This window comes from Pogoniulus pusillus, chromosome 11, assembly GCF_015220805.1.
Source record: "Pogoniulus pusillus isolate bPogPus1 chromosome 11, bPogPus1.pri, whole genome shotgun sequence".
In the NCBI taxonomy this organism is placed as follows: domain Eukaryota; kingdom Metazoa; phylum Chordata; class Aves; order Piciformes; family Lybiidae; genus Pogoniulus; species Pogoniulus pusillus.
The window spans coordinates 26,494,608-26,519,509 of record NC_087274.1 but is presented as its reverse complement, the minus strand read 5'-3'; the positions used below and the strand labels follow the sequence as shown (position 1 = coordinate 26,519,509).

The window sequence follows — 24,902 nt, the reverse complement described above, 5'->3', positions numbered from 1 at the left end:
TTCTGTTTCCTGAGTCCCAGGTCTTCCTGTGAACAGGTTTCTGTTTTCAGCCTTCTCACTCCAGCTTTACTAGTAGGGTCCTAGCAGCCCTCCCCAAGGGACTCATGCCAGCTGATATGTCATGTCTTGTGCCATACTTCTTCATTTCTTCATTTTCTCTCTCTCTATCTCCTGCTAGCCTTGTCCACCCAACACAGTACTTTGAATGATGCTGGTTTATTCTGTAGCCTGCTATTCGCCCACACACACCTCTGGCACAGAATCTGTGCTGCTTGCTGCATGTGTCTCTGTTGGATACTGTGCCAGAATGCTCAGCAAAAGGAGTCATAGTCCAGATACCTTGAAACCTTTGCTGAAACAGGTGCTGAACATGATGCTACTCTTGTCCTTGCTGCATTTGCTGATGAGGAATCTTGATGTCAGCTGAAGCCTCTCGTTAGGCTTACTTCTGCTTACAGAATCACAGAATGTTAGGAGCTGGAAGGGACATCGAAAGATCATCCAGTCCAACTCCCCTGCCAGAGCAGGAGAACAGGATTGAGGAAGCTGCCTGTTGCTGAAAGCACAGTTATTTCACAGGCAGCTTGTTTATTCCAGAACCAGGAGGTATAGAGGAGGTTTCTTGAAGGCAAGTGGATGATTTTTCACTGGATTATGGGCCTGCTTAAATTAATCATTCTGAGGTGGAGAGAAGTCCTCACTGATAAGAACTATGCTGTTACATAACAAGTGGATTTAGCTATCTCAGCTTTGAAGAAACCCTCTGCATTCTACCTTTAATGGTCTTCTGCTTCTCAGTCTTGCAGTGCTGAAATCTGCTGTAGGGCAAGGGGAAGCCTGCACAGTAGGTCTCCATGCTGTCTGCTCACAGATGACCAGTATGAAGTAGTGTGGGCTTGAGCTGTTTAGGGTAAACTGAAGTTGTGTAGCCCTTGAGCAGATGGGGAACCTGCAGTGGAATTCACTACCCCATTTTCACTCTACTGCTAGACCTTTGCTGGGACACACTTCCCACTAACAAACACCAGCCTAAGTAGGATCTGTCTCATTTTATCTGCTGGTATCTTGAGTTGTGGTCATTTCGAGATAAAACCAGCTATAAACATGTTCTGAATGCTTGCAACACTGGTGCCCCTTTGTTTTATGGGATGTGTCTGCAGCAAAGATTACCCCAAAACTTGTGTATTTCTGGGTTTAGCATGAAACATAACTTCTTGTAGCTAGAAGGTGTCTGCCACACTTTTGTTATGCTTGACACTTCTCTTAAAAATTAGTTGGAGAGCTATGATAAAGCTCTCCTGATGGTTCTTCCACAGCTGTGCAACAGAATGCAGGCCTCTGTAACAATAATGTGTTATCATTTGTCCTAATAGAAACTGATTTTCAGTCTGCTCTGCCTCTGTTGTGTTTGAGCAGCAACAAGCAATTTGGATTCCTTCTGCATTCTGTTTGAATCAAATAATGAATGAAGCATTGCTCTTGTCAGTCTGCATCTGCTGCAATGCTTTGGTTCCAGACTTTTGTTTTTCTTCAAATAATGGGGCTGGTTTGCAAACAGTAGGCCAGAATTGTGAGTTTAGTGTGGAAGGCAGATTTCTGTAGCCTGTTTGGAGGGTGGAGTGTGTTTCCTTGATTTTCAGCTGACTCCTGTATGGGGAGGGCACAGGGCAAGGTGCGGAAGGTGTATCAGTGTTTCAGTGCCTGCCTATCCTCACTCTCTACAAACAGAGCCAGGAGGCTCTGAGAGTCATCCTGAAGACAATGAGGAGATAAGGGCAGCTAGTTGAGGCAGCAGTTTCTGCAGAAGACCCTGTTCAGGTGGGAAAAGTTGTCCAGAAATTCTTTCTCACAAACTCAGAGGAGCAGCAGTACTGCTAGGAGGAAGCCAAGGAATTTTTCCTCATTTTGCAAGTAGTAATAGAATCTGACTATAGTGTCAAAGGCATTGATGCTATTTCTCCAGGCTCACTCTGTGCAAAATACAAACAGAGGAACAGCTAAATTCTTGAATCTCCATAATCTGTGCTGCTCTGCTCATGAATTGTTTGAGAACATTGTCGAATGTTAAATATAACAGGAGACATGCAGAAAAAAAGTGTCTGCTTAATCTCTTCTAAAATAGACTTTTTTCTTGGCATTAAAACTATTGTTTTTTAAATGTGTTTGTATCAGAAATTAGGTGTGGAGTTGGAGAAGCTTTATAATGTCATGATGGACCTTGCTCAAGACTTAAAGGTAAGATATTAAAGTACGTTAGTGATTCATAGGTTCACAGAATGGTTTAGGTTGAAAGGAACCTCCAAAGGTCAGCAGGGATATCCTGATCTAGTGATCAGGTTGCTTGGAGCCTTGTCAAGCCTGCCCTCAAGTATCTCCAGGGATGGGGCCTCAATTACCTCCCTGGGCAACCTGTCCCAGTGTTTCTCCACCCTCATGGTGCAGCATTTATTCCTAACATTCAATCTAAATCTGCTCTTCTCTCATCTCAAGTCATTGCCCCTTGTCCTGTCACTGCAGGCCTTTGCAAACAGACCCTCTGCAGCTTTCTTGTAGCCCACTTCAGGTACTGGGTGGTTGCTCTAAGGTCTCCCCAGAGCCTTCTCTTCTGCAGTCTGCACAGCCCCAGCTCCCTCAGCCGGTTTCCATAGCAGAGGTGCTCCAGCCTCCTTGATCATCTTTGTGGCCTCCTCTGGACCCTCTCCGTCAGATCCATATCCTTTCTGTGTTGAGGGCCTCAGAGCTGGAAGCAGTACTCCAAGTGAGGTCTCAGCAGAACAGAATGGCAGAATTATCTCTCTCCATCTGCTGGCTATGCTCCTTTAGATGCAGCCCAGGGTGCCATTGGCCTTCTAGGATGCAAGTGCACACTCTTGGCTCATGTCAACTTAATCTGGATATTTAGATGACCCAGCAGTATGATGGAACAATCTCTGAGGAAAGCCAACAGGGAAACATCAAAGGCACAGAAATGCTGAGAGCCAGCCTAGAGGAGGAGTTTTTGGACAAGTGTTGCTGTCCAGTTGCTTTCAGTGGTCAGAGAGAAAACAGACTTCCTGTTCTTTGTAACTAAATTCAGTACAAAACCCTGTCACCTTTCATTCTCTTCCTAATGAAAACCAAGTTAGGAGTTCTGAATGGCTGTTTAATTATTCAAGTGAATAAAGGAAAAGGGATTGCTGTGTCCTGTTGAAATAGAGCTGGCTCTGAGAAGAAACCATCTAGAAAGATGAAGGGGTGTATTTATTCCTGTACCAAATGACTGTGACTAAAAAATGTTTCCCTGTTCCCCACATAATGAAGTGATGGTGGGCTGCAGTGTTTAGATATTATAATTTACATTTCATTGCACAAACAGCATTGTCATGTAAAAAGAGGATTAATACAGAAAGTGGGACACTGGGAAACAGATCCAGAGAATGAAGCTACTTTATGTTTGCAGATAAAAATTGGCTGATAGTGGAGAATTTATTTTTATCTTGCTTTCCAGGTTCAATGTTTATGGAAATTATATTGCATGTTAGAGCTTCCACTCCTCAAAATTCTGGCAGGTATGAAAGTTCAATTCAAAATATGGATTTCATTATTTAGGATGAGGGATGATGGCTTCAATCTGGAAGAAGCTGGACTGAGATATGAGATATTAGGAAGTACTCCTTGTGAGAGTGGTGAGGCACTGGACCAGGTTGCCCATAGAAGCTGTGGTGGCTTCAATCCTGGCAGAGTTCAAAGGCAGGTTGGATGGGACCTTGAGCAAGCTGGTGTGGTAGGTGGTGTCCCTGCCCATGGGAAGGGGTTGGAAGGATATGATTTTTGAGGTCCCTTCCAACCCAAACTGCTCTAGAGTTCTGTGATTCCATTTTCACACAGCTGCTGAGTATGCTGGTAGAAAGTTACACCTCAGAATCCTGGATGTGACAGCTTGTAACAGCTGTGCAAGGTTGAGTTTCCATTTTACAGCCTGAGAAGCAAGTAAAATCAAACCTGTCAGCGATAAGTGTTCTCAGTATGCAATTGTATTGACAGTGATGGAAACACACCAGATCCACATCAACAAACAGGAGCTGAAAAAAACATCAGAGATTCTGGGGGTAAATTTTGTCTTTGTTTTTGCTTTTGGAAACTGCATTGCTTCATCTTCCTGCTTTTAGTGAGCCCTGCAGGGGGGACCTGGGCGGGCTGGATGGGTGGGCAGAGGCCAATGGGATGAGATTGAACAAGGCCAAGTGCAGGGTTCTGCGCTTTGGCCTCAACAACCCCAAGCGGCGCTACAGGCTGGGGACTGAGTGGCTGGAAAGCAGCCAGGAGAAAAGGGATGTGGGGGTGCTGGTGGGTAGTAGGCTAGGCTGAAGATGAGCCAGCAGTGTGCCCAGGTGGCCAAGAGAGCCAATAGCATCCTGGCCTGGATCAGGAACAGTGTGGCCAGTAGGACGAGGGAGGTTATTCTGCCTCTGTACTCAACACTGGTCGGGCCACACCTTGAGTGCTGTGTCCAGTTCTGGGCTACTCAATTCAAGAGAGATGTTGAGGTGCTGGAAGGTGTCCAGAGAAGGGCAGCAAGGCTGGTGAAGGGCCTGGAACACAAACCCTATGAGGAGAGGCTGAGGGAACTGGGGTTGTTTAGCCTAGAGAAGAAGAGGCTCAGAGGGGACCTCATTGCTGTCTACAGCTACCTGAAGGGAGGTTGTAGCCAGGTGGGGTTGGTCTCTTCTCCCAGGCAACCAGCAACAGAATAAGGGGACACAGTCTCAAGTTATGCCAGGGAAAGTATAGGCTGGATGTTAGGAGGAAGTTGTTGTCAGAGAGAGTGATTGGCATTGGAATGGGCTGCCCAGGGAGGTGGTGGAGTCACTGTCCCTGGAGGTGTTCAAGCAAAGCCTGGCTGAGGCACTTAGTGCCATGGTCTGGTTGATTGGACAGGGCTGGGTGCTAGGTTGGACAGGATGATGTTGGAGGTCTCTTCCAACCTGGTTGTTTCTATGATTCTAAGAAATTCTTCCCAATGAGGGTGAGGAGACACTTGAATAGGTTGCCCAGGGAGGTTGCGGATGCCCTCTCCCTGGAGGTGTTTAGGGCCAGGTTGGATGAGGCCTTAAGCAACCTGGGCTAGTGGAAAGTCTCCCTGCCCATGGCAGAAGTGTTGGGACTAGATGATTTTGAAGATCATTTCCAACCTAAACCACTCTAGGATTCTGTGCTTCTGTGATTCAGGAAGCTAAATAATTTCCCTACAAAATCAGATACTTTTTACTACAGCAAATCCCCATCCCAGGTCCTGAGGAACTATAGATTAAAGAGCATATAAGCAATCTGCTAACCTAAATGTCAGCAGTGATGACACATTAATCAAGTACCCTGGTTTGAAATAGAAGTCTAAAATACTTGTTAGGTCAGGAAGTAGCAGATAGTGAAGAAAATAATCAAGGAAGCAGAACAATTAATTCTGATTCACCCATTTCTAGTTACGACTCAAAGAGCTTGAGCGGGAAGCTCATCGGGTTGCTGGAGAGCAATTCCTCTTGACCAGCAGCAGTCAGCTCAGAGAGGTAGTATTTGCACTACTGTTAGTATGTAAATTGTAAGTCATGTAAATTGTTCTTGATACAGAAGAATTATTAAGTGCATACACTTATCCTTACAGTTCAGAATTCTTTTCCTTCTATATTAATGATCTTCATTTTCTGATGTTATTGGAAGGACTTGCCAGCCTTTCACAACTCTAATGATAATCAGTGTTTGGGTACATGTTTATCCAAATGTTTATTGGATATAAGCAGGATATGTGTTGGAAATTGTGGATTTCATTTTAGTAAACACTAATTTTTCCAAGAGCTCAAAAAGAAAGATGTAATCTTCTCCACTCTGTGTTAGGTCTCTTCGCTACAATACGCTCTATTCTCCTTCAAATCTGCTTTCCAGACTTAAGTCCAGGCACCACATAATTTTCCTTTCTGTTTGAGTACCTCCAACATTGAAACATTTCTATTCTGTGTGATTTCTTTCTCTAGGTACTATTTGACAAGTTGAAACTGCACACGCTGTGTGAGAATCTTCACAGGACTGAAATACAGCAACTTGTGTCCACCTCAGAAGCTGTGGTGAGATGAGCAGACAGGCTCTCTCAGCCTGTTCATGTATAAATGGAGAGAGAAGTATACCACTAATTCACATTCTTTGTTTTGCAGCTGCATAAGTTGAAAGATCTTCATCCTTTGCCTAAGATAATTTTGGAGTACCGGCAGGTGAGTTGTTCTTTTTCATGTGGTGTAGTTGCACTGATGCAAACTCAACATGACCAAGGCTGGTGCTAAACCATGTTACTCAGTATCACATCTCTGCCTCTTTGAAGCACTTCCAAGGAGTGGAGATTCCACCACCTCCCTGGGCTGCCTGTTCCAGTCTTTGAGAACCCTTTCAGTGAAAGAGTTTCTTCTAATGTCCAACCTAAACCTCCCCTGGTGCAACTGGAGACCATTTCCTCTTGTCCAGTCACTTGTTAGTAGGGAGAAGAGGCAAACACACTCCTGGCTCCAACCTTCTTTCAGGGAGTGGTAGGGAGTAAGGAGGTCTCCCCTCAGCCTCCTTTTCTCCAAAGATGTAAAGGAGTAAATTCCAGTAGATTATTTACAAGCATCTGCTTGTAAATACAAGAACTGGCTTTAGAACACAGCCAAGCACTTCACTTAGGCTTATAGAAGCCAAGTATACAGCCATTGTCTGCTAAAATTAAAGTGTTTTGTAACTTAAGTATACAAAGCAAGTTAAGATGCATGTGGAAATGAAGATCTATAATTTCCCAAATCTCTTTACTTGTATAAACAAGCATTTATCTTTCTTCTTTTTTATCTTTTTGTCCTTCAGGTGCATAAGATGAAATCAACTTATGTGGATGGACTACGAACATGCATGAGAAAGGTAGAGATAGAAAAAGCAGCCTGTAAAATATGGGCATTTTAAGTCAGTCCTAAAGAGATGTGAAGAGATTGTGGTGTTTCCAGTTTGGGAGCTTTATTATATGGACAATTATGAAGTGTCTCTTTCTGATTTTCTAGTCCTGGTTGCAGTGACTTTGTATTACTGATACTTGCACTACATAAAATGTAAATATATCCCTGCCTTCTTTTCTTTGTGGGGATTTCCCTCTTATTTCAATACAGGGGTTTGTTTCCTCTACATGGAATCAGACAGGAACTGTGACTGGCAGACTTTCAGCCAAACATCCAGTAAGTGAGCCTGTTAGAAGATTAAGATTTGAGTTAGAATTGTAAAGTAATATTATTGATATCAAATACATACTTTTAATACATGAATTGTTAATGTTCATCTAGTTTGACAGTTGATATATTATGTGTAAATAGAGGACAGAAAAAGCATATTAAAGGGGTGTAGGAATAGCAGTAGAAAAGTAGTGACAAACTAACTATAGGAAGGTTCTGTTTGTTTTAATCTTGGCATTTCTCAGCGAAGGCCTGACCTCAGCAAAGGCTTTGTGAGAGAGGGGAAATAGGGAATAGCAGCAGAAGTGGCATTTGGCTCATGAAGCTTAGTGGAGAATCCATGAGGGTGTTGTCCTTTTAACTTGTGCTCAAAAGTGTTGTCATCTCTTGCTTATGCAGGTTTGAGGACTGCTTGTCTGTGCAGGCACTGGCCTTGAGCTTCATGGCTACAAATGGCATTAGAAGCTTTCTGCAGGCTTGGGTGAAAAGGCCACAAAGATGATCAGAGGGCTGGAGAACTTCCCCTACAGGCACAGGCATGGAGAACTGGGGCTGTTCAGCCTGGAGAAGAGAAAGCTCCAGGGAGGCCTTAGAGTAGCCTTCACTAACCGAGGGAGACTACAGGAGAGCTGGGGAGGGACTTTTTACAAGGACTTGTAGTGATAGGATGAGAGGCAGTGGCTTTGAGGTGGAAGAAGGGAGATTTAGACTGGAGATTAGGAAGAAATGCTTTTCAGTGAGGGTGATGAGACACTGGAACAGGTCACCCAGGGAGGCTGCAGATGGCCCCTCCCTAGAGGTATTCAAGGCCACCTTGGATGAGGCCTTGAGCAAGCTGTTCTAGTGGAAGGTGTCCCTGCCCATGGCAGAGGGATTGGCACTGGATGATCTTTAAGGTGCTTCCCAACCCAAACCATTCTATGAATCTATGATTTCAGAGCTCTGTCTAGGAGCAGAGATGTTAAACTCAATGGTTATGTTGTGACCACTTTGCATTCATGGGGCCATATGGCTCCTTGCAAGTCCTGACTGGTACGCTGACTTCTGGAGTTCTAGCAGAAAGCTGTCCTGGAAGGTTCTCATCCTCACAGTATTGGTGACTTCGTTAGCTCTTCTTTTACCTCTTTTGACAGTTAAAGTTTCATTCATATCATACCACAGTACCTATTGCTGTTCAATTTGTCATCAGCTATCAGGAGGTGTTTCTGCTTTCTGCTGGGTAAGAGAGAGTGGATTCTGGTTTAACAATGGGAGAGAGGTTTGTTACTGCTGCTCCCACTTCTCACGCACCCAGATGGGAAAAGTGGTGGGACAGGATGGAAAAGATGAGCACAAAGGTCCCAGTTAAATATCCTGCTGTGATTCATGGGCATTTTCTAGTCGGAGCTGTGCAGACAGCTGTCTTGAACAACCACATCCAGTACAAGGTGACCTTTGGCCCACCGTGCTAAAAATGGCCCAAAATCTACTTTTCTTAAAGGTTGTTTTTCTCCAAAATAATGCTGCTGAAGTTAGCATCCAGGGTTGCCTAAGGCTTTGTTTTCCTTATAAGGGAAAGCACTGGCATGGCTGCTTTTTGTGTGAAATGTTTATGGAACTGATACCATCTGTTTCTGAATCACTGATTGATACAGAAGATGCATGGCAGCGCCCAGCCACTTTACAAAGTGTTAAAGGATTGGGTATATTCTTGCCAGCAATCATAAATATTGTAGCTATTTTTGCATTTCCTAGCTTGTTATGGCAAATTGAAGCTGAATATCTGCTGAGGTAGTTTCTTTTTAACTGTGTTTTACAATGCTTTAAGGGGTGATTAAAGCAAACAATCAGTGTAAATCAGCTAAAGTGAGAAGGCAGATACAAAAAATAAAACCATCATAAGAAGGACACAGAGTCCAGAGGAGGCCACAAAGATGATCCAGGGTCTGGAGCACCTCTGTAGTGAGCACAGGCTGAGGGAGCTGGGGGTGTTCAGCCTGGAGGAGACAAGAGTCTGGGGGGGAACCTTAGAGCTGCCTTCCAGTACCTGAAGCGATCCTACAGGAAGGCTGCAGAGGGACTTTTCATAAGGGTGTTCAGAGCCAGGACAAGGGGAATGGTTTGAAACTGAGGGAGAGCAGGTTTAGACTGGATTTTAGGAAGGAGTTCATCAGTACGAGGGTGGTGAGACCCTGGAATAGGCTGCCCAGAGAAGTTATGGAGGCTCCAAGGCTGGCAGGGGTCAAAGCCAGTTTGGATGGGGCTCTGAGCAAGCTGGTATAGCAGAAAGTGTCCCTGCTCATAGCAAGCTGTGGGAAGTAGATGATCTTGAAGGTCCCTTCCAACCCAAACCAGTTCAGGGTTCTATGATTCTTCCCAGAAGGAGGATCCAGGGACCCACAGAACTGTTAGTCCAGCTTCAGCGACAGGGAAGGTCACGGAGCAAATAATTTTGAGTGCCATCACATAGCTCAGGCAGGGCAAACAGCTGACCAGGCCCAGTCAGCATTGACACTTAATGATCTTGAAGATCTTTTCCAACCTAAATGATTCTGTGAAGGTCAGGTCCTTCTTGATGAACCTGATCGCGTTGTGCAAGAAGGTGACTCTCTTAGTGGACAAGGGAAAGGCTGTGGATGTTGTTCACCTGGACTTCACCGAAGCCTCTGACACCACATCCCATAGCACCCTCCTAGTACCAAAAATGAAGAAGTCCTTTGGCAGAAGTCTTTATGATTCTACAGCAAAGTAGATGTCTTTGGGTTTTCACTAGCCACTAGGTGGCAACTGCAGACAAGTTAAGATTTGAGGAAGCAGGCATGCACACAAGCTGCTATTGCTGTGCTGGCCTTGCTGAGCTTCGTATTTCCTCTGTGTATCGAGCCACAAGCCGTGTTTTGAAAATTACCTCTTAAAACTCTCCTTGTAAGGCTTGAATGCTATGTGAGAAAGCAGCTTGCTCACGGCCCCATCCAACTTGCCTTTGGACACTGCCAGGCTTGGAGCCTCCACAGCTTCTCTGGGCAACCTGCTGCAGTGCCTTACCACTCTCCTGGGGAAGTATTTCCTCCTCAGGTCCTGTTTAAATCAAGCTTCTTTTGGTTTAATTATAGACATTTAAGGGCGATCCCAAGACTAGAATTGACACTGTTCTGGTTGTGTGCTTTCTTCTTTGATTGTTGCTCTAAATTTCAAGGGCTTTTTCAGTCTGCTTTTACATCCCCCTTAAAGTTTAAAATAGCAATCTTAAATTGAGAATTGCACAGAAAATGACAATTCTGATTTGGAAATCAGTTAGCACTATTCCCATCTCCTGAATTCACAGCATCCCATAACATTAGTGTGTTCATCTAACTCCCAAACCACTTGCAAATGCATTGTGTGGAGGTACAAACATTGAGCTTAATACCTATTACCTCTTGTCATCTGTTACCTTTCCAGGTGAAGAGGCATAATGACATAAAATAACAGAAGGAAGCTCTTAATGTGTCATCTTTCATGCTTTATTGGAGCTCTATAAACCCAGACCTTCAAAGAAAAATCTGCTGGCTTCCCTAGCCCTGCCTGTTTGTTGATAAGTTAGCTGTCACTTCTAACCTTATCTGCTGTGCTGTGGTTTGCAAAAATCTCCTTTATTTTGTCATGCATGTCAAAAGAAGTGGCAATAGATACTAGAAAAATGGCTAGAGCACAGAATCCTGGAATGGATTGGGTCGGGAGGGACTTACAAGATCATCCAGTTCCAACTCCCTGCTGTGGGCAGGGACAGCTTCCACTAAACCAGCTTGCTCAGGGCCCCATCCAAGCTGGCCTTGTCCAGGAAGGGGGCATCCACAGCCTCCCTGTTCCAGTGTCTCACCACCCTCACTGTAAAGAAGCTGTTTCCTTGGTGTAAGGTGAAGTTCCCATCTATTCTTTCCTCCACAGTAATGCACTGTGTCTAAAAATAGCTGCAAATAAGAAGGAAATAATTTTTATTGGGTTACTAATTATGTCCTCTGGTGCATCCAGAGAGCAGGATTTGGGAAGGCTGCCAGAGAGAGATCGTGATAAGCTTCCAGTTTTGAAGAAAGGGCAAATGTTCAGAAGTATCTGTAGTTACCCAAGTGTGAAGATGTCTCTGAAAGACAAAGTGCTTTATCTTATTTATTATGTGAGAGAAAAACCTTGTTGCCATCCATACCACTCATGTTTTTTATGCTGTTTGTAGAACTGCTCATGCCTGTGTTTTCACAAACTCGAGCTTAGTAAGCATTTCTGTTCTTCTTTGTAGAACATTCAAGGTATCTCTAAACACCCAGTTAACATTGCAAGGAAGCAGTACATAAAAGGCAAGCTGTGTTTTCATTAACATGAAGAGGCAATTTTATCTACTGATGGGCCTGAGTTCTGTTTTAAGGTGGATCAATAGCTCCAGCATTAAGGAATAGAAAGGATTATTGATGCTGAGTTACACCTTAGCATTTAAACCACTTGCTTTTTGCTGACTGTTCCTCCACAAAATCTGCTGTTTCAGCACTCTTAGATGTTTTATTTGTTTCCCTTGGCTATCTCATTGTTCCTTTCTCTAGATGTAATTCACACACTCATTAAACTGCTAAGGGTGGAAGAGGCCTTTGAGATCACCAAGTCCAACTACTCACCCTGAGATGACAATCCCACCACTGCTGCTAAACCACTGCCACTAAACCACATCCCTCAGCACCACATCCATGCCTCTTTTAAACCCCTCAAGCAACAGTGGCTCCACCACCTCCCTGAGCAGGCTGTGCCAGTGCCTGAGAACCCTTTCTGTGAATAGTTTTTTCTAATATCCAGCCTGGACCTCCTCTGCAACAACTTAAGGCTATTTCCTCCTGTTTCACCACTTGTTGTATGTGAGAAAAGACTGATCCCCACTTCAGCCTCCTTTTGGGGGAGTTGCAGAGAGCAATGAGGTATCTCCTCAGCCTCCTCCAGACTAAACAACCCTAGTTCACTCAGCCACTCCTCATAAGACTTGTGTTGAAGGCCCTTCACCAGCTTTGTTGCCCTTCTCTGGACATGCTCCAGCACCTCAATGTGCCTCATCCAGCCTCCTCTTAAGCACCTCCAGCACTCCACCATCTCCCCAGGCAGCCTATTCCAATGGGCAGTCACTCTTTCTCTGAAGAAGTGAATTTCACGCAGATGATTCAGATGATTCAAAATCAAAGTGAAGTCTAGAAAAGCATGGCTCAAGTGATAAAGGCAGAAACATATAATAGTAGACTTACAGAAGAGAGATTTGCCAACATCAACTCTCCTCAAGTACCTACAGGCAGAGCTGGGAAATGCTGCTCAGCTGTTGCACTTGGTTCTCAGATAAAGGCAGACTTGATTTCACAGCTATTTGCTTCCTGCATTTGAAATAATACAGATCATAAACCCAGGGTCTGTTGCAGACCATGTAGAAGTGTGACAGCAGTTTCATTTTGTTTCCATGATTCATTTTTATAGGTTTTTCTGTTACATGTATAAAAAAATAAAGCCCTGTGAGCAGTGGCTGTGGAAAGCTGAGCTGCTGTGCATCACTCTGGCACAGAGGCCTTTTGGTAGACAATCAATTTGGTTGATGATCTCAGAATAAGTTTCTTATTCTTCTATCAAGATGTACTTATTAGGATTGGGCCAAGCCCAGGCACAAATGCAGGCTGGGTGCAGAGTGGATTGAGAGTAGCTTTGAAGAAAGATACTAGGGGCTGTTGGTTGCTGAGAAGTTCCCTGGCAGTGCCCTCATGCAGCCCAGAAGGTAGCTGTGTGCTGGGCTGCATCCAGAGGAGTGTGGCCAGCAGGGCAAGAAAGGGGATTCTGACTTTTTACTTTGCTCTGCTGAGACCTCACCGTCAATCCTGTGTCCAGTTCTGGTGTGCCCAGTGTAAGAAGGACACAGAGCTCTTGGAGCAAGTCCAGAGGAGGGCACAAATATCCAAAGGCTGGAGCAGCTCTGCTGTGAGGATAGGCTGAAGGAGCTGGGGAAGAGAAGACTCTGGAGGGAACCTTAGAGCTGCTGAAGGGATCCTACAGGAAGGCTGCAGAGGGACTTTTCATAAGGGTGTCTTGAGGCAGGACAAGGGGGAATGGTTTGAAGCTGAGGGAGAGCAGGGTTAGGCTGGACCTTAGGAAGAAATTCTTCAGTACAAGGCTGGTAAGACTGTGGAATAGGCTGCCCAGGGAGGCTGTGTCTGCCTCCTCTCTGGGGGTGTTCAAGGCCAGGTTGGATGAGGCCTTGAGCAGCTGAGTCTAGTTGAGAGATGTTCCTGCCCATGGCAGGGAGTTTGGAGTAGATGATCTCTGAGGTCGCTTCCAACCTGAGCCATTCTAGGATACTATGATTTGTTTTCTTCTTTCCACATTTATTCTGCTCAGGTAATTCTGTTGTATTTCAAAGCACCATTTCTTTTTACACCCAGACAAGTGGTATTCCCAGGGTGCATTGAGTTTCTAATCCCTTCTCAATGTAATTTATTGCTCTGTGATATTACAGGGGATTAGAATGTAGATGCCTGTATCAGCTCTGTATTCTCACTGCAGTATTCCCCTACCACCTGTAACTCAGAATTTGGTTGTTAACACTTTGCTGCAGCATGCTCTAAGACAAGAAAATATGTTTTTAGTCATCTCTATAGACCCTTCCCTATCTGGATGCCTCCTTTATTAAGTGGGTTGTGAGTACTATTAATTATTGTAGATGTTAGATAGTGTTTTGGGAAGGGTTTGGTTCAACCTTCAACCTAAGACCACCATGGCCATGTCCCTAAGTGCCATGTCCACATGTTTCTTGAACTCCTCCAGAGATGGAGACTCCACCACCTCCCTGGGCAGCCTGTTCCAATGCCTGACCACTCTTGCAGGAAACAATTTATTCCTATCACCCAACCTAAACCTCCCCTAGCATGATTTCAGGCCCCTTACTCTCAGTCTAGCTATTCCTCTCTGTACTGCAGGCATGGTAGAGATAAAGATGTTGTAGATGACCCATAGAGTAAATACATTGTGATGCTGGCAATTGGTGCTCTGCTAAATTGTTTATCTTGCCATTTGTGGGCAGAGTTCTGTTTGCTATGGCCTTTAAAACCTCCTGTGGCTTGAATCACAGTACTTTGAGATTGAGACTTAAATATCTATCTCCCCTCTAGGAAAAGAAGAAGAAATAGTAACAATTTCCCCAAGAACATTGTTTGTTTCCAGAAAAGGCTGGACCTTTTTAGCAGCAGGTAATGTAGCATGCATCATTATTCTCATGTATGTGAATGTTCAGAGTTCTGTCATCTCTTTCCTCTCTCCTGTAGAATGTGCATTTTACAAGGCTGTCAGACCCCTTTGTATCAGTTAATGTTGGTATATTATGTGTACTGGTAGAATGATACAATCATTTTGCTTGGAAAAGCCCTTTAAGATCACCCAGTCCAACCATTCTCTAACTCTGCCAAGGCTGGGGCTAAACTATGGCCCTCAGCACCACATCTCTGCCTCTTTGAAACACCCCCAGAGATGAGGATTCAACCACCTCCCTGGGCAGCCTGTTCCAGTCTTTGAGAACCCTTTCAGGGAAAAAGTTTCTTCTGATGTCCAACTGAAACCTGCAATGGAGGAACTTGAGACCATTTTCTCTCATCCTGTCTCTCATTAGTAACTAGGAGAGACCAAGACTCACCTTTCAGCTTCCTTTCAGCCTCCTTTTCTCCTTAGTACTTCAGAAGTGTCTGATACATAAACCTTATCAAGTAGTAACAAAGGGCTCATAAGATTAATTAACCTCTGGAGGTAGCAAAGGAATCAGACTGTGATCTTGTGGCTGGAATCTAACATCTTCAGGATGAGCTTTTTAGAGGTATTTGGGTTTTCTTGAGTGTGAAGAAATGGCTGGAGAGTCCAGGCTTGCATTTAAATTTCTGACAGTTTGGATCAAAGGCAGAGATGGGTTTTTATTTTAGAGCAATAGATTTATTTGAACACTCTTTTCTAGATTTCTCCCACATTGAGTTAAGGATCCTTGCTGACTTATCCTCTGAACCAGAGCTTTTGAAGCTGTTCCAAGAACCTGAAACCACCGATATCTTTTCCACGCTGGCTTCTCAGTGGTAAGAGTAAATGGTGCACAGGTGGGACAGTAAGTGGACAAAACAATAGGAGTAACTTCAACTCCTCCAGCCCAGTGATTACAAAAGGCAGCATTTTGCTGTTGTTAATACTGCTTTAACACCACAAACTACAACTCCTTTCTGTCTTTCTCTGCCTTGTCTTCTCCACTGTGATAATTACCACATGCCAATGGTAATGGCCATGTCGCCAGTATGGGAATCCAACTGGCCAGTATGGGAATCCAACTGACCAGTATGAGCCTTGTGACTAAATCTGGTGTAATGATGTAGTGAGAGCAGTGCATGCTGAGAGCTTTATTGCTGTATTCTTGTTCACCAATTCCTTTTAAAAAGCCAGAGCAGCAGTTCAGTAGATTATCCAGCTGGAAAAAAGTGCAGAGCAAAGGTTTTTTTTTAGTACAAGTTTAAGCATTTTTGAAATACTGGAATCAAAGTTACCTGTGTACACGAAACAGAGAGGCTGGAGCTCGTGAGATTACTTTGAAATCACAGAATCATAGAATCATAGAATGGTTTGAAGTGACCTCAGAACTCATCTACTCCAACTTCTCCTCCATGGGCAGGGACACTCTCAACTAGACTCAGCTGCTCAAGGTCTCATCCAACCTGGAAATGAACACCCCAAGGGAGGAGGCAACCACAGCCTCTGGGGACAGCCTGTTCCACAGTCTCACCACCCTCGTACTGAAGAACTTCTTCCACAGATCCAATCTAACCCTGCTCTACCTCAGCTTCAAACCATTCCCCCTAGTCCTTTCTCTGGGCACCCTTATGAAAAATCCCTCTGTGGCTTTCCTGTAGAATTCTTGTGAACTCATAGTGTTTAATGCTTTCACCTTCTGATGGGTGATGTGATCACTGGGAAAAAATGATACTTTAGTAACCAAAAAAAATACATTTGTGATCATGAAGATTACTGACATGATAATGCCAGGCTGTGTGCTGCTGGAGGGAGGGATGTCATCCAGAGGGACATGGACAGGCTGCAGAGATGGGCCGGTGCCAGTCTCATTAAGTTCAACAATGCCAAGTGCAAGGTCTTGCTCATGAGTTGGGGCAGTCCCAAGCAGAAATCCAGACTGGGTAGAAAATGGGTAGAGAGCAGTGCTGAGGAGAATCATAGAATCAACCAGGTTGGAAGAGACCTCCAAGATCATCCAGTCCAACCTATCCCCCAGCCCTATCCAGTCAACTAGACCATGGCACTAAGTGCCTCATCCAGGCTTTGCTTGAACACCTCCAGGGACAGTGACTCCACCACCTCCCTGGGCAGAGAAGGACTTGGGGGGGTGCTGGTGATGAGCAGCTCAGCATGAGCCAGCACCGTGCACTGGCTGAAGCATACAGAGAACCAAAATGGACCTCAAATTATAATCATTCTGCTACCAAGAGCTGAATCAACACCTGAGGTGCGTGGGAGAGCAGAAATCAGGGTCACAAACACCCCAACCAGTGTAGCTATAGAGAGAGCACCTTTCTCTTTGAAGTCACTTAGCAGCTTCTCTGGATATTTTAATAAATCCTTAGCTCTTAGATGATATCACCAAAACCTCGTGATGGAGTTAGATCCTTATTTTAGTTTGGAGGTATGTTGCAAATGTATGCATGAAGATGAGTCAAATTTTGTCTCAGCTCTGGGCAAGGCTCCAGAAATACCATTCTATTCAGCAACCTCACAGCTCTTGGCAGCCGTCAACCTCTTAGAGTTGCTACACAGGAACTTTAAATTTAATGAAATATTACAGGCAAATATTTTTATCAGACTGAAGTGTCATGGTGTGTCTACAAAAGCATTACATAATGGTTCTGCTGACTCTTCTGTTGAGCTTCAGGAAAGCTCATGTCTTGAAGTAACTTTCTGCTGAATCTAGTATTCAGCATTACAGAATGGTTTGGGTTGGAAAGGACCTTCAAGACCATCTAGTTCCATGGGCAGGAACACCTCCTGCCAGACCAGTTTGCTCAAAGTGCCATTCAACCTGCCTTTGAACACTGACAGGCTTGAGGCCTCCACAGCTTCTCTGGGCAATCTGTTCCAGTGCCTTCTTTCATGCACTGAATTTACCTTCTAGTAAGTCCTGGGCACCATAATTGTTCATCTGGCTCTGTCTGGCTTTCAGAGACTGTCTCGGTTCTAATTTATCTTTCCAGAGACTCAAATAAAGTTGATAGAACCAAATAACAATTTTTATAGAGTGCCCTTCCCTCTTCCCCATTCTTTCCCAAAAGAAAGGGATTAGATGTAGAGAGAGGAAAAGGTAAGCACACCCAAAGAAATAAATCTCACTCGATTTGGAAGTTGAAAAGCTTAACAATGAATTAAAAAGGTATCTGAGGTAGGGAAGTTACAAAGGTAGAGGGAAGGGAAAACAAATACAAAATGCGTAGATACAACCTGATTTTGATGGTGATGGCCACGTGGTAAAACAAAGAGGAACAGAAACAGGATGGTGATGCTGGTAAGCACAGAGGCAGGGAGCACAGAGGGAGTGAAAGAGGAAGTCCCCCTGCTTTTATGGATCTTTAGACAGGAGCTAACCATCACCTGGTAGTGTTCAGACTCACCCCTGGGGAGGGGTCAAGACCACCTAGGGTCAGGTTCAAGATTACTCCCCCTGGAGGGTTAACCCTTTACAGAGAGTTACCAAAGATGGCTGCAGAACAGAGGACATAGCTCATTGTTTCTTTGCAGCTGTGGTAGTTTGGGAGTTTCCCTCCCCCATGATTCACCAGACTAACTCAGCTGGCTGGAAGTTAAGGAATGAAGCTATATTTACAGTGCAGCACAAATTTACAAGCATATATATATGATATATACAGATATTTGCAACTGTAAGCAGTTATATACAGATTTAAAGTAACATAGAAATTCAAACCCTGTCTTGGAACAGCAGAAACCACCCAGAAGGGCTCTGAACAACAACTGTTTTTCCCACTGCCTCTCTTATTTCAGAAGGCTTATGTGCAGGGGTGAGATTGCTGGATAAGGAGTTACACAGGTTCAGGCAGAGATAGTTAATACAGCAAGCAGCAACAGAGACACTGACTGACTTTGTTTCTGTTGCCTGGATTTATATCCCTATGCAAAATCAATGGGTGATAGAGACATCACTCTTATTTTCTTCTCATAACCAATGATCTAATCTCTCTCATTAAAATATTCCAATTCAGCAGTATTTGAATATTCCAACATTCAAACCAGGACAGTAGCAATGACAACTGCTATCTCAAATAAGCACATGTGTGGCTATCATGGAATCCCAAGGGATTTAGAAATTCTTTACTCCTACTAATCATTTTGAAAAACATTTCTGGCCTTTTTTTATAGTGTGAGCTTGGTTGGCTGCCACTTGAGGACAGGGAAGAATCTTTAGCTTACACTGACCCTGCCAGAATCAGAGCAACCTGAGCACTTGATTTCCAATCATCTTGGGAACTGCAGGCTGCTTGTAAAATGTGCTGACCATAAACGTCCATTTTCCTTCAGCTGATGTGAATGTGGGCTCATGGTAATACCTGTTGTGAACCATTTTGGTCAGAGTGAGACATGCTGGTTTTGGATATCACTCAAGAGAAATCCTGGAGAGGAACAAAGCACAGAAGTGCTCGAGATTGCCCTATCAGAAGGACAAAAGCATTTTGTTTTCAGTAAGTTGAACCAGAACTGAATGGAAAGCCCATAGAGCAGAAAGGTTTGTTTTGTACTTTGCAGCCTGTCTTCCTCCAGGAAGTGGGGAAATTTTATTTCCTTGCCACTTGCCAGGCAGGGGACCCACAGAACTGATGATATCTAATAGTGGTGAGGGGGCCAAACTGTTGCTGACTGGCAGTTGGTCTAGCAGGAACTAGGGCAAAACAGGGACTCTTGTTTATCCAGCCACTTGGCAGTTGGGGATACTTCCTGACAATAGCTTTATCTGTTGATATCCTGCTGAGTTCTGAAGAGCACAGGAAATAAGCAGAGGTATTTTGGCTATTCCTGAAATAAATCAAAAGAAGTCCTGGTGGGCTGAATTACACAAAAAGATATACAAAGTTGATACAAAAAGATACTGGGGCTGTTGGGAAAAGATAAGGTCAGGTGTGCACACATGCTTGGTGATGTGCTGGCTAAATACACAGGCACTTGCCCACAGGTGTTCTATACAGCCCTGTTTCAAATGTGTTCTTGAGCAAACAGGTTAAAGCTTCAGCCTCAGCCAAACACTGTCTTTTTGTTTAGGATATTTCATACATCTAGCTGGTGGCCAGTCACAAGGATGTCCTCCAGGGCTCAGTGTTGGGGCCAGTTCTGTTTAATGTCAGTAGCATTCATTTGAGTGATGAGATCAAGGGCACCATCAGCCAGTTGGCAGACCACAGTAAGTTGAGCGGCAGTTGGAGGGGAGGAAGGCTCTGCAAAGAGATCTGGACAGGTTATATCCGTGGCCTCAGGGCAATGGAATGAGATTCAACAAGACCAAGTGCTGGGTTGAGATGTTTATCCCTCACTCCACCACTTGTGAAATGTCTCTGGTTCCTAATGAATGACTCCAGTAGCAGTTTCATTTCTGCATTAAGGATTGTACTGATGGGTGCTCCTCAAAAGATTCTGACAGGAGGCACTTGAAAACTGTCATTTGCAAAGACAGCATGTATGAGAGCTGTGATAACCCTTGCTTTGCCTTTGGAATATCCTGGTTAGGTAGCTCTGCCTCCACACATGAGGGCTTCAGTGTATTTCTGTAGATGTGTTTGAACTTTCTGTTGAGATACAGTAAACAGATCTAGGTTTGGGCTTGTGATGTTTAATTATTGCACTATACTCTTCCAAAGAGCATCCATGTAGTGGTTTCATTAGCTAGCACTTTTCTCACCTACTCCTTTCTACTCCCTTGTCCCAGACACCCCCACATCTTTCCCGTCCCCCAAAATAATAATCCTGTAGATGCTGAAATGTAGTGAAAAGGAGGATGCTGAGTTTGCCTTCTCAGAACCAGTTTTAAAACACTCTAAGCTCCAAGTGCAGCACCTCATGGGGGTTGCTGTGGAATATTTTAACAGTTTTACTTCTGCAGCAAAGCAATTTCTCTCTGTTTTGAAAGCTCCCTTGCAATAGTTGATATTAATGAAATTTAACACTCTCTCTGTGTGGCAGCTTGGGGAAATTTCACCTTGTAGTTTACAGGCCCTTGGAGAAGTGCAGCTGTGACATTTGTTTAGACTAGCAGATAATAAGGCAGAGGGAATAAAATCTTCAGGAAGCTTCATGGCTTTTGTTTTTAGAAGAGCCAAACAATAGCTTTAAATAAACCAGGTTGTTAATGACAAGTTTAACCAGACAGCTTCATTTTCTGTTACAGTAGAAGCTGATTATTCCTTTCTTAGCATTCTGGAATAGATGAAAAATAGAGTGTTGGAGTTGTCACCAGTACAACTAACACACAAAAGAGGGAGAAAGCGAGCTCAGAGGAGGCTGGACAGACCTCAGTTGTCTCCTGGTGTCTGTTAACGTTTGTGTATGAAAAAGCCACTTCCAAGTACTCATCTTCTTCTAGAGTGACCTTGATAAAATGCTTCAATTTGTGAGCACCCTCCAGAGCTTCATAAAATGTTTTTATTTCATTCAACTCAATTAACTTTAGTGTCAAGCTAATTCTTGATGAAATCAAGGAAGCAAAAGCGATTGCTTGAACACCTCCAGGGATGGTGATTCCACCGCCTCCCTGGGCAGCCTGTTCCAGTGCCTCACCACTCTCTCACTAAAGCTTTTCCTAATGTCCAGTCTAAACCTCTCCTGGCGCAACTCAAACCTGTTTCCTCTCATCATGTTGAACTCAAACCCGTTTCCTCTCATCGTGTTGCTGGTTGCATGGAAGAAGAGTCCAACACCAGCCTCACTCCAGCCTCCTCCTGGGGAGTGGTAGAGAGCAATACAATCTCCTCTCAGCCTTCTCTTCTCCAGACTTAACAACCCCAGTTCCCACAGCTGCTCCTCATATGATGCCCTTCAAAGCCCTCACGCACTTGTTGCTCTTCTTGGGACATGCTCCAGCACCTCAGTGTCTTTCCTATCCTGTGTCACCCAGAACTGAACCCAGTACTCAAGCTATGGCCCCACCAGGGCCGAGTACAGGGGCACCATTGCTTGTCCATGTCACTCACGAGGCAAGAGAGGCTACAGAGGTGGGAAGAAAGCCCTTTTTGGTTTTGTTCCTGCAGCAGTGAAGGTTGAAGGGTAGGGTGACACGTTCATCATTGTCAGGGACTCTCTCATCTAACTGAAAGATGCCCAGAATTGTGCATTTTTAAAGGAAAGTCTCTCTGTGGCCTTTTCTTTGTCAAGAGCACAGAAAATAAATGCTCTCTAATTTCACTTCAGAATCCAATAAGTGGCACATCAACGTGCAGGTAAATATCTTAATAGATGTAATGGATCACTTTGCTCCCAAATGCATCTTCCAACAAATTGTAACTGATGACAGCTCTAATTTGCCATATGACCTTGCTTCAGTCTCTTTATCTGGTTCTTTGCTACTTTAAAATGTAGCACGAGGAGACTCCTGGCCCACAGAGTAAACTGCAAAGGCATGTCTTTATCCCTCTAAAATACAAGAGAGTCAGCTCTCAGGTTCTTTAAGACAAGGTTGAAGACTAATGAAATAAATCTTCATGCAATGTACTGTAGAGGCTGCTCACACAAGGTAAATTATTTTATGATTAATCACTGGAAGGACTTTTCAGATCCCTAAAGTGCTTCTGGAGTCGAGTAAAAAGAGTTTTAGAGGGGCTAGAAAGCTTTTTCCTGGTGTCAAAATCACAGTTTGCTTGGGTGGCAAATAGTGAGGGAGAAGAGGCACAATGACGAAAGTGTCAGAAGTGACCTAGGAAGGATGTCATTGAGCTCTCAGTGCTGTAGTCTTTCATTCAAAGGAGTTGAACACAGCTAAAAGCTTTTATAAAAACATCTACACTAAATAAAGCACAAATTTAAACTCCCTGAGTGACCCTCAGGGGGAGGCTGTGACCCTCTCCCCTCTCTGCTGAAGTCCATGACCCCTGTAATTACATGGGAGATCCATGGCAGAGATTTTCCAGCTCTGCCTCTATTGAAGCCAGAGGGGAAATAAACAGACATGAAATGCGGGGTCCCACCCTGTGTATTGCCCTTTAGACAAGGAGATGTGAGTGAGGCATGTGGTGTGCAAATGCAGGTGTCCCAATGCCCTGCTTCATTGATTCATTTATTGGTGTGTGCCCTTGGGTGAGATGTTTCTTGGTAACAATCTTTAACCTTGTAGCTCACTTGCATAACCCAGGAAAGACTGAGGGAACTGGGTCTTTCCTCATAAGAGAGATGTTCCAATCCCCTCAGCATCTTTGTAGCCCTTTGCTGTACTCTTTCCAGCAAGCCCCTGTCCTTCTTGCACTGGGGAGCCCAGAACTGGACCCAGTACTCCAGATTTGGCCTCACCAGGGCAGGAGGAGAACCTCTGTCATCAGCAACTCACAGCTAGGACCTGGATTAATTGGCAGATGCAGAAGAGTGGCTAAGAGCTTTCTGACTGTTACGCCTGAGCTTGGCTTGTCTGGAATGTGACCCAGATCAAGGCAATGTGTGACTGTCTGCCAGATATTGTGTTGGAGGAGTTTGTTCTGCCTTTTCCTGCACATAAACAGACGATTTCCGTCACTGTGCAGCCTTTCCCAGCAAGGCTGAAATGTCTTGGCGCATTCCTTTGGAGGCTGACTTCCTTCCAGTGCTACCTGTTCACAAAGTTTTACTTTGGCATTGCTCACACTTCGTGCCCTATGGCCTCGTGGATTTGTGTTGTGGTCATATGCTTCATGCTCTGTGTGCTCGTTTCCCTGTACAAATGTTTGTGTTAATCCTTCCTTTTCAGCACTGTGCAGGTTAAAAACAAAATCATCCACAGCTCTGCTCTGGATTGGACTTGGTTTTCTGCCTCATAGTTAAGCTTTGTGAAAATTATAGATAAGGTTGCTGTATTTTCCTTGGGTATAAAGGCTGGGGACAGAGTGGCTGGAGAGCAGCCAGACAGAGAGGGATCTAGAGGTAACTGGTAGATAGTAGCTGAACATGAGCCAGCAGTGTGCCCAGGTGGCCAAGGAAGCCAATGGCATCCTGACCTGGATCAGGAACAGTGTGGCCAGTAGGACAAGGGAGGTTCTTCTGTCCCTGTGCTCAGCACTGTTCAGGCCACCCCTTGAGTACTGTGTCCAGTTCTGGGCTCCTCAATTCAAGAGAGAAGTTGAGGTACTGGAGCGTGTCTAGAGAAGGGCAACGAAGCTGCTGAGGAGCCTGGAACATAGCCCTGTGAGGACAGTCTGGACTGGATGATCTTGGAAGTCTCTTCCAATCTGGTTGATTCTATGATTCTGTGAATCTGATATTCCTCTTCTTTTAAGGTCTTCATAGAATTACAGGCTGATTTGGGGTGGAAGGGACTTTCAAGATCATTTAGTTCCAACTTGCTTGCCATGGGATGGGCACCTTCCACTAGAATAGACTGATCAAAGCCTCATCCAACCTGGCCTTGAACACCCCCAGGGAGGAGGCAGCCACAGCCTCCAAGGGTAACCTATTCCAGAATCTCACCACTCTCATACTGAAGAACTTCTTCCTAAGATCTAATCTCAACCTACTCTACCTCAGCTTCAAACCATTCCCCTTTGTCCTGTCTCTGGACACTCATATGAGAAATCCCTCTGCAGCCTTCCTGTAGGATCCTTCCAGGTATTAGAAGGCAGCTCTAATAATCCAAATCCAAAGTGAAAGTTTCAACTTGAAATTAATCCTCACGGTGCCCATTAAAACCAATTAATTATCAGAAACATCAATCTATTTGCAGAGGTAACAGGCTGAAGGGGAAAGCCCACTGGGGATTTCTAATGTGGCTAATGTGTTTCTGAGAAACTGCCTTTCCCCTCCTCATTTTGTTGCTCAAAGGACAAATAGCCTTCACCTCAGACTGCAGCAGTGCCACTCTGTATTTCAGAAGGAATCAAACATCCTGAGCAGAAACCATTCACTGCCCATGCAAACAGAAAAAAAAACCCCACGTTTTTATTATTAGGGGGAAAAAAAAGAGATCATTTTGATTAATGACTTCTGTTTGCTCAAGTACTTGTGATTTATATGGCAATTTCACACTTTATTATCCCAGAATTCCAGGAATCTGAATGTGGAACATAAATTAACAGACCTGCAGCGCTAGATGTAATGCCTCTCTGCTCACATTGCCCACCCCAGGAGGGGCTGACTGACCATTTTGGGTTTGCTGATACATGAAATGAGCTGTTGCACATAAAGCTCTGGATATTGAATTGCTTCTCATGTATTTCATGACCAGGGGATGCTAAGTGACTGTTGTGGTTCATAGATAGAATCAACAAGGTTGGAAGAGACCTCCAAGGTCATCCAGTCCAGTCTTGCTGTTGGAATGGGCTGCCCAGGGAGGTGGTGGAGTCACCATCCCTGGAGGTGTTCAAGAAAAGACTGGATGAGGCACTTAGTGCCATGGTCTAGATGACTGGCTAGGGCTGGGTGCTAGGTTGGACTGGATGATCTTGGAAGTCTCTTCCA

The 24,902-nt window shown here is 44.5% G+C and overlaps 1 protein-coding gene and 1 long non-coding RNA gene across 2 annotated transcripts in view; one reads left to right on the top strand and one right to left on the bottom strand.

The window, feature by feature from the left end:
* POLN (DNA polymerase nu) overlaps positions 1-24,902 on the top strand; it is a 68,585-nt gene that overhangs the window by 8,909 nt on the left and 34,774 nt on the right. The window contains 11 exon segments of the mRNA XM_064151567.1: positions 2,180-2,235; positions 3,488-3,548; positions 4,024-4,088; positions 5,460-5,543; positions 6,006-6,095; positions 6,183-6,239; positions 6,859-6,912; positions 7,155-7,220; positions 11,467-11,524; positions 14,351-14,428; positions 15,181-15,295. Coding sequence (XP_064007637.1) covers positions 2,180-2,235; positions 3,488-3,548; positions 4,024-4,088; positions 5,460-5,543; positions 6,006-6,095; positions 6,183-6,239; positions 6,859-6,912; positions 7,155-7,220; positions 11,467-11,524; positions 14,351-14,428; positions 15,181-15,295 — 784 coding nt within the window.
* On the bottom strand, positions 14,983-17,816 carry LOC135179583 (uncharacterized). Its single transcript, XR_010304045.1, has 2 exons — positions 17,712-17,816; positions 14,983-15,678 (listed from the first exon to the last, which is right to left on the bottom strand). It is a non-coding gene; the product is annotated as an uncharacterized LOC135179583 (long non-coding RNA).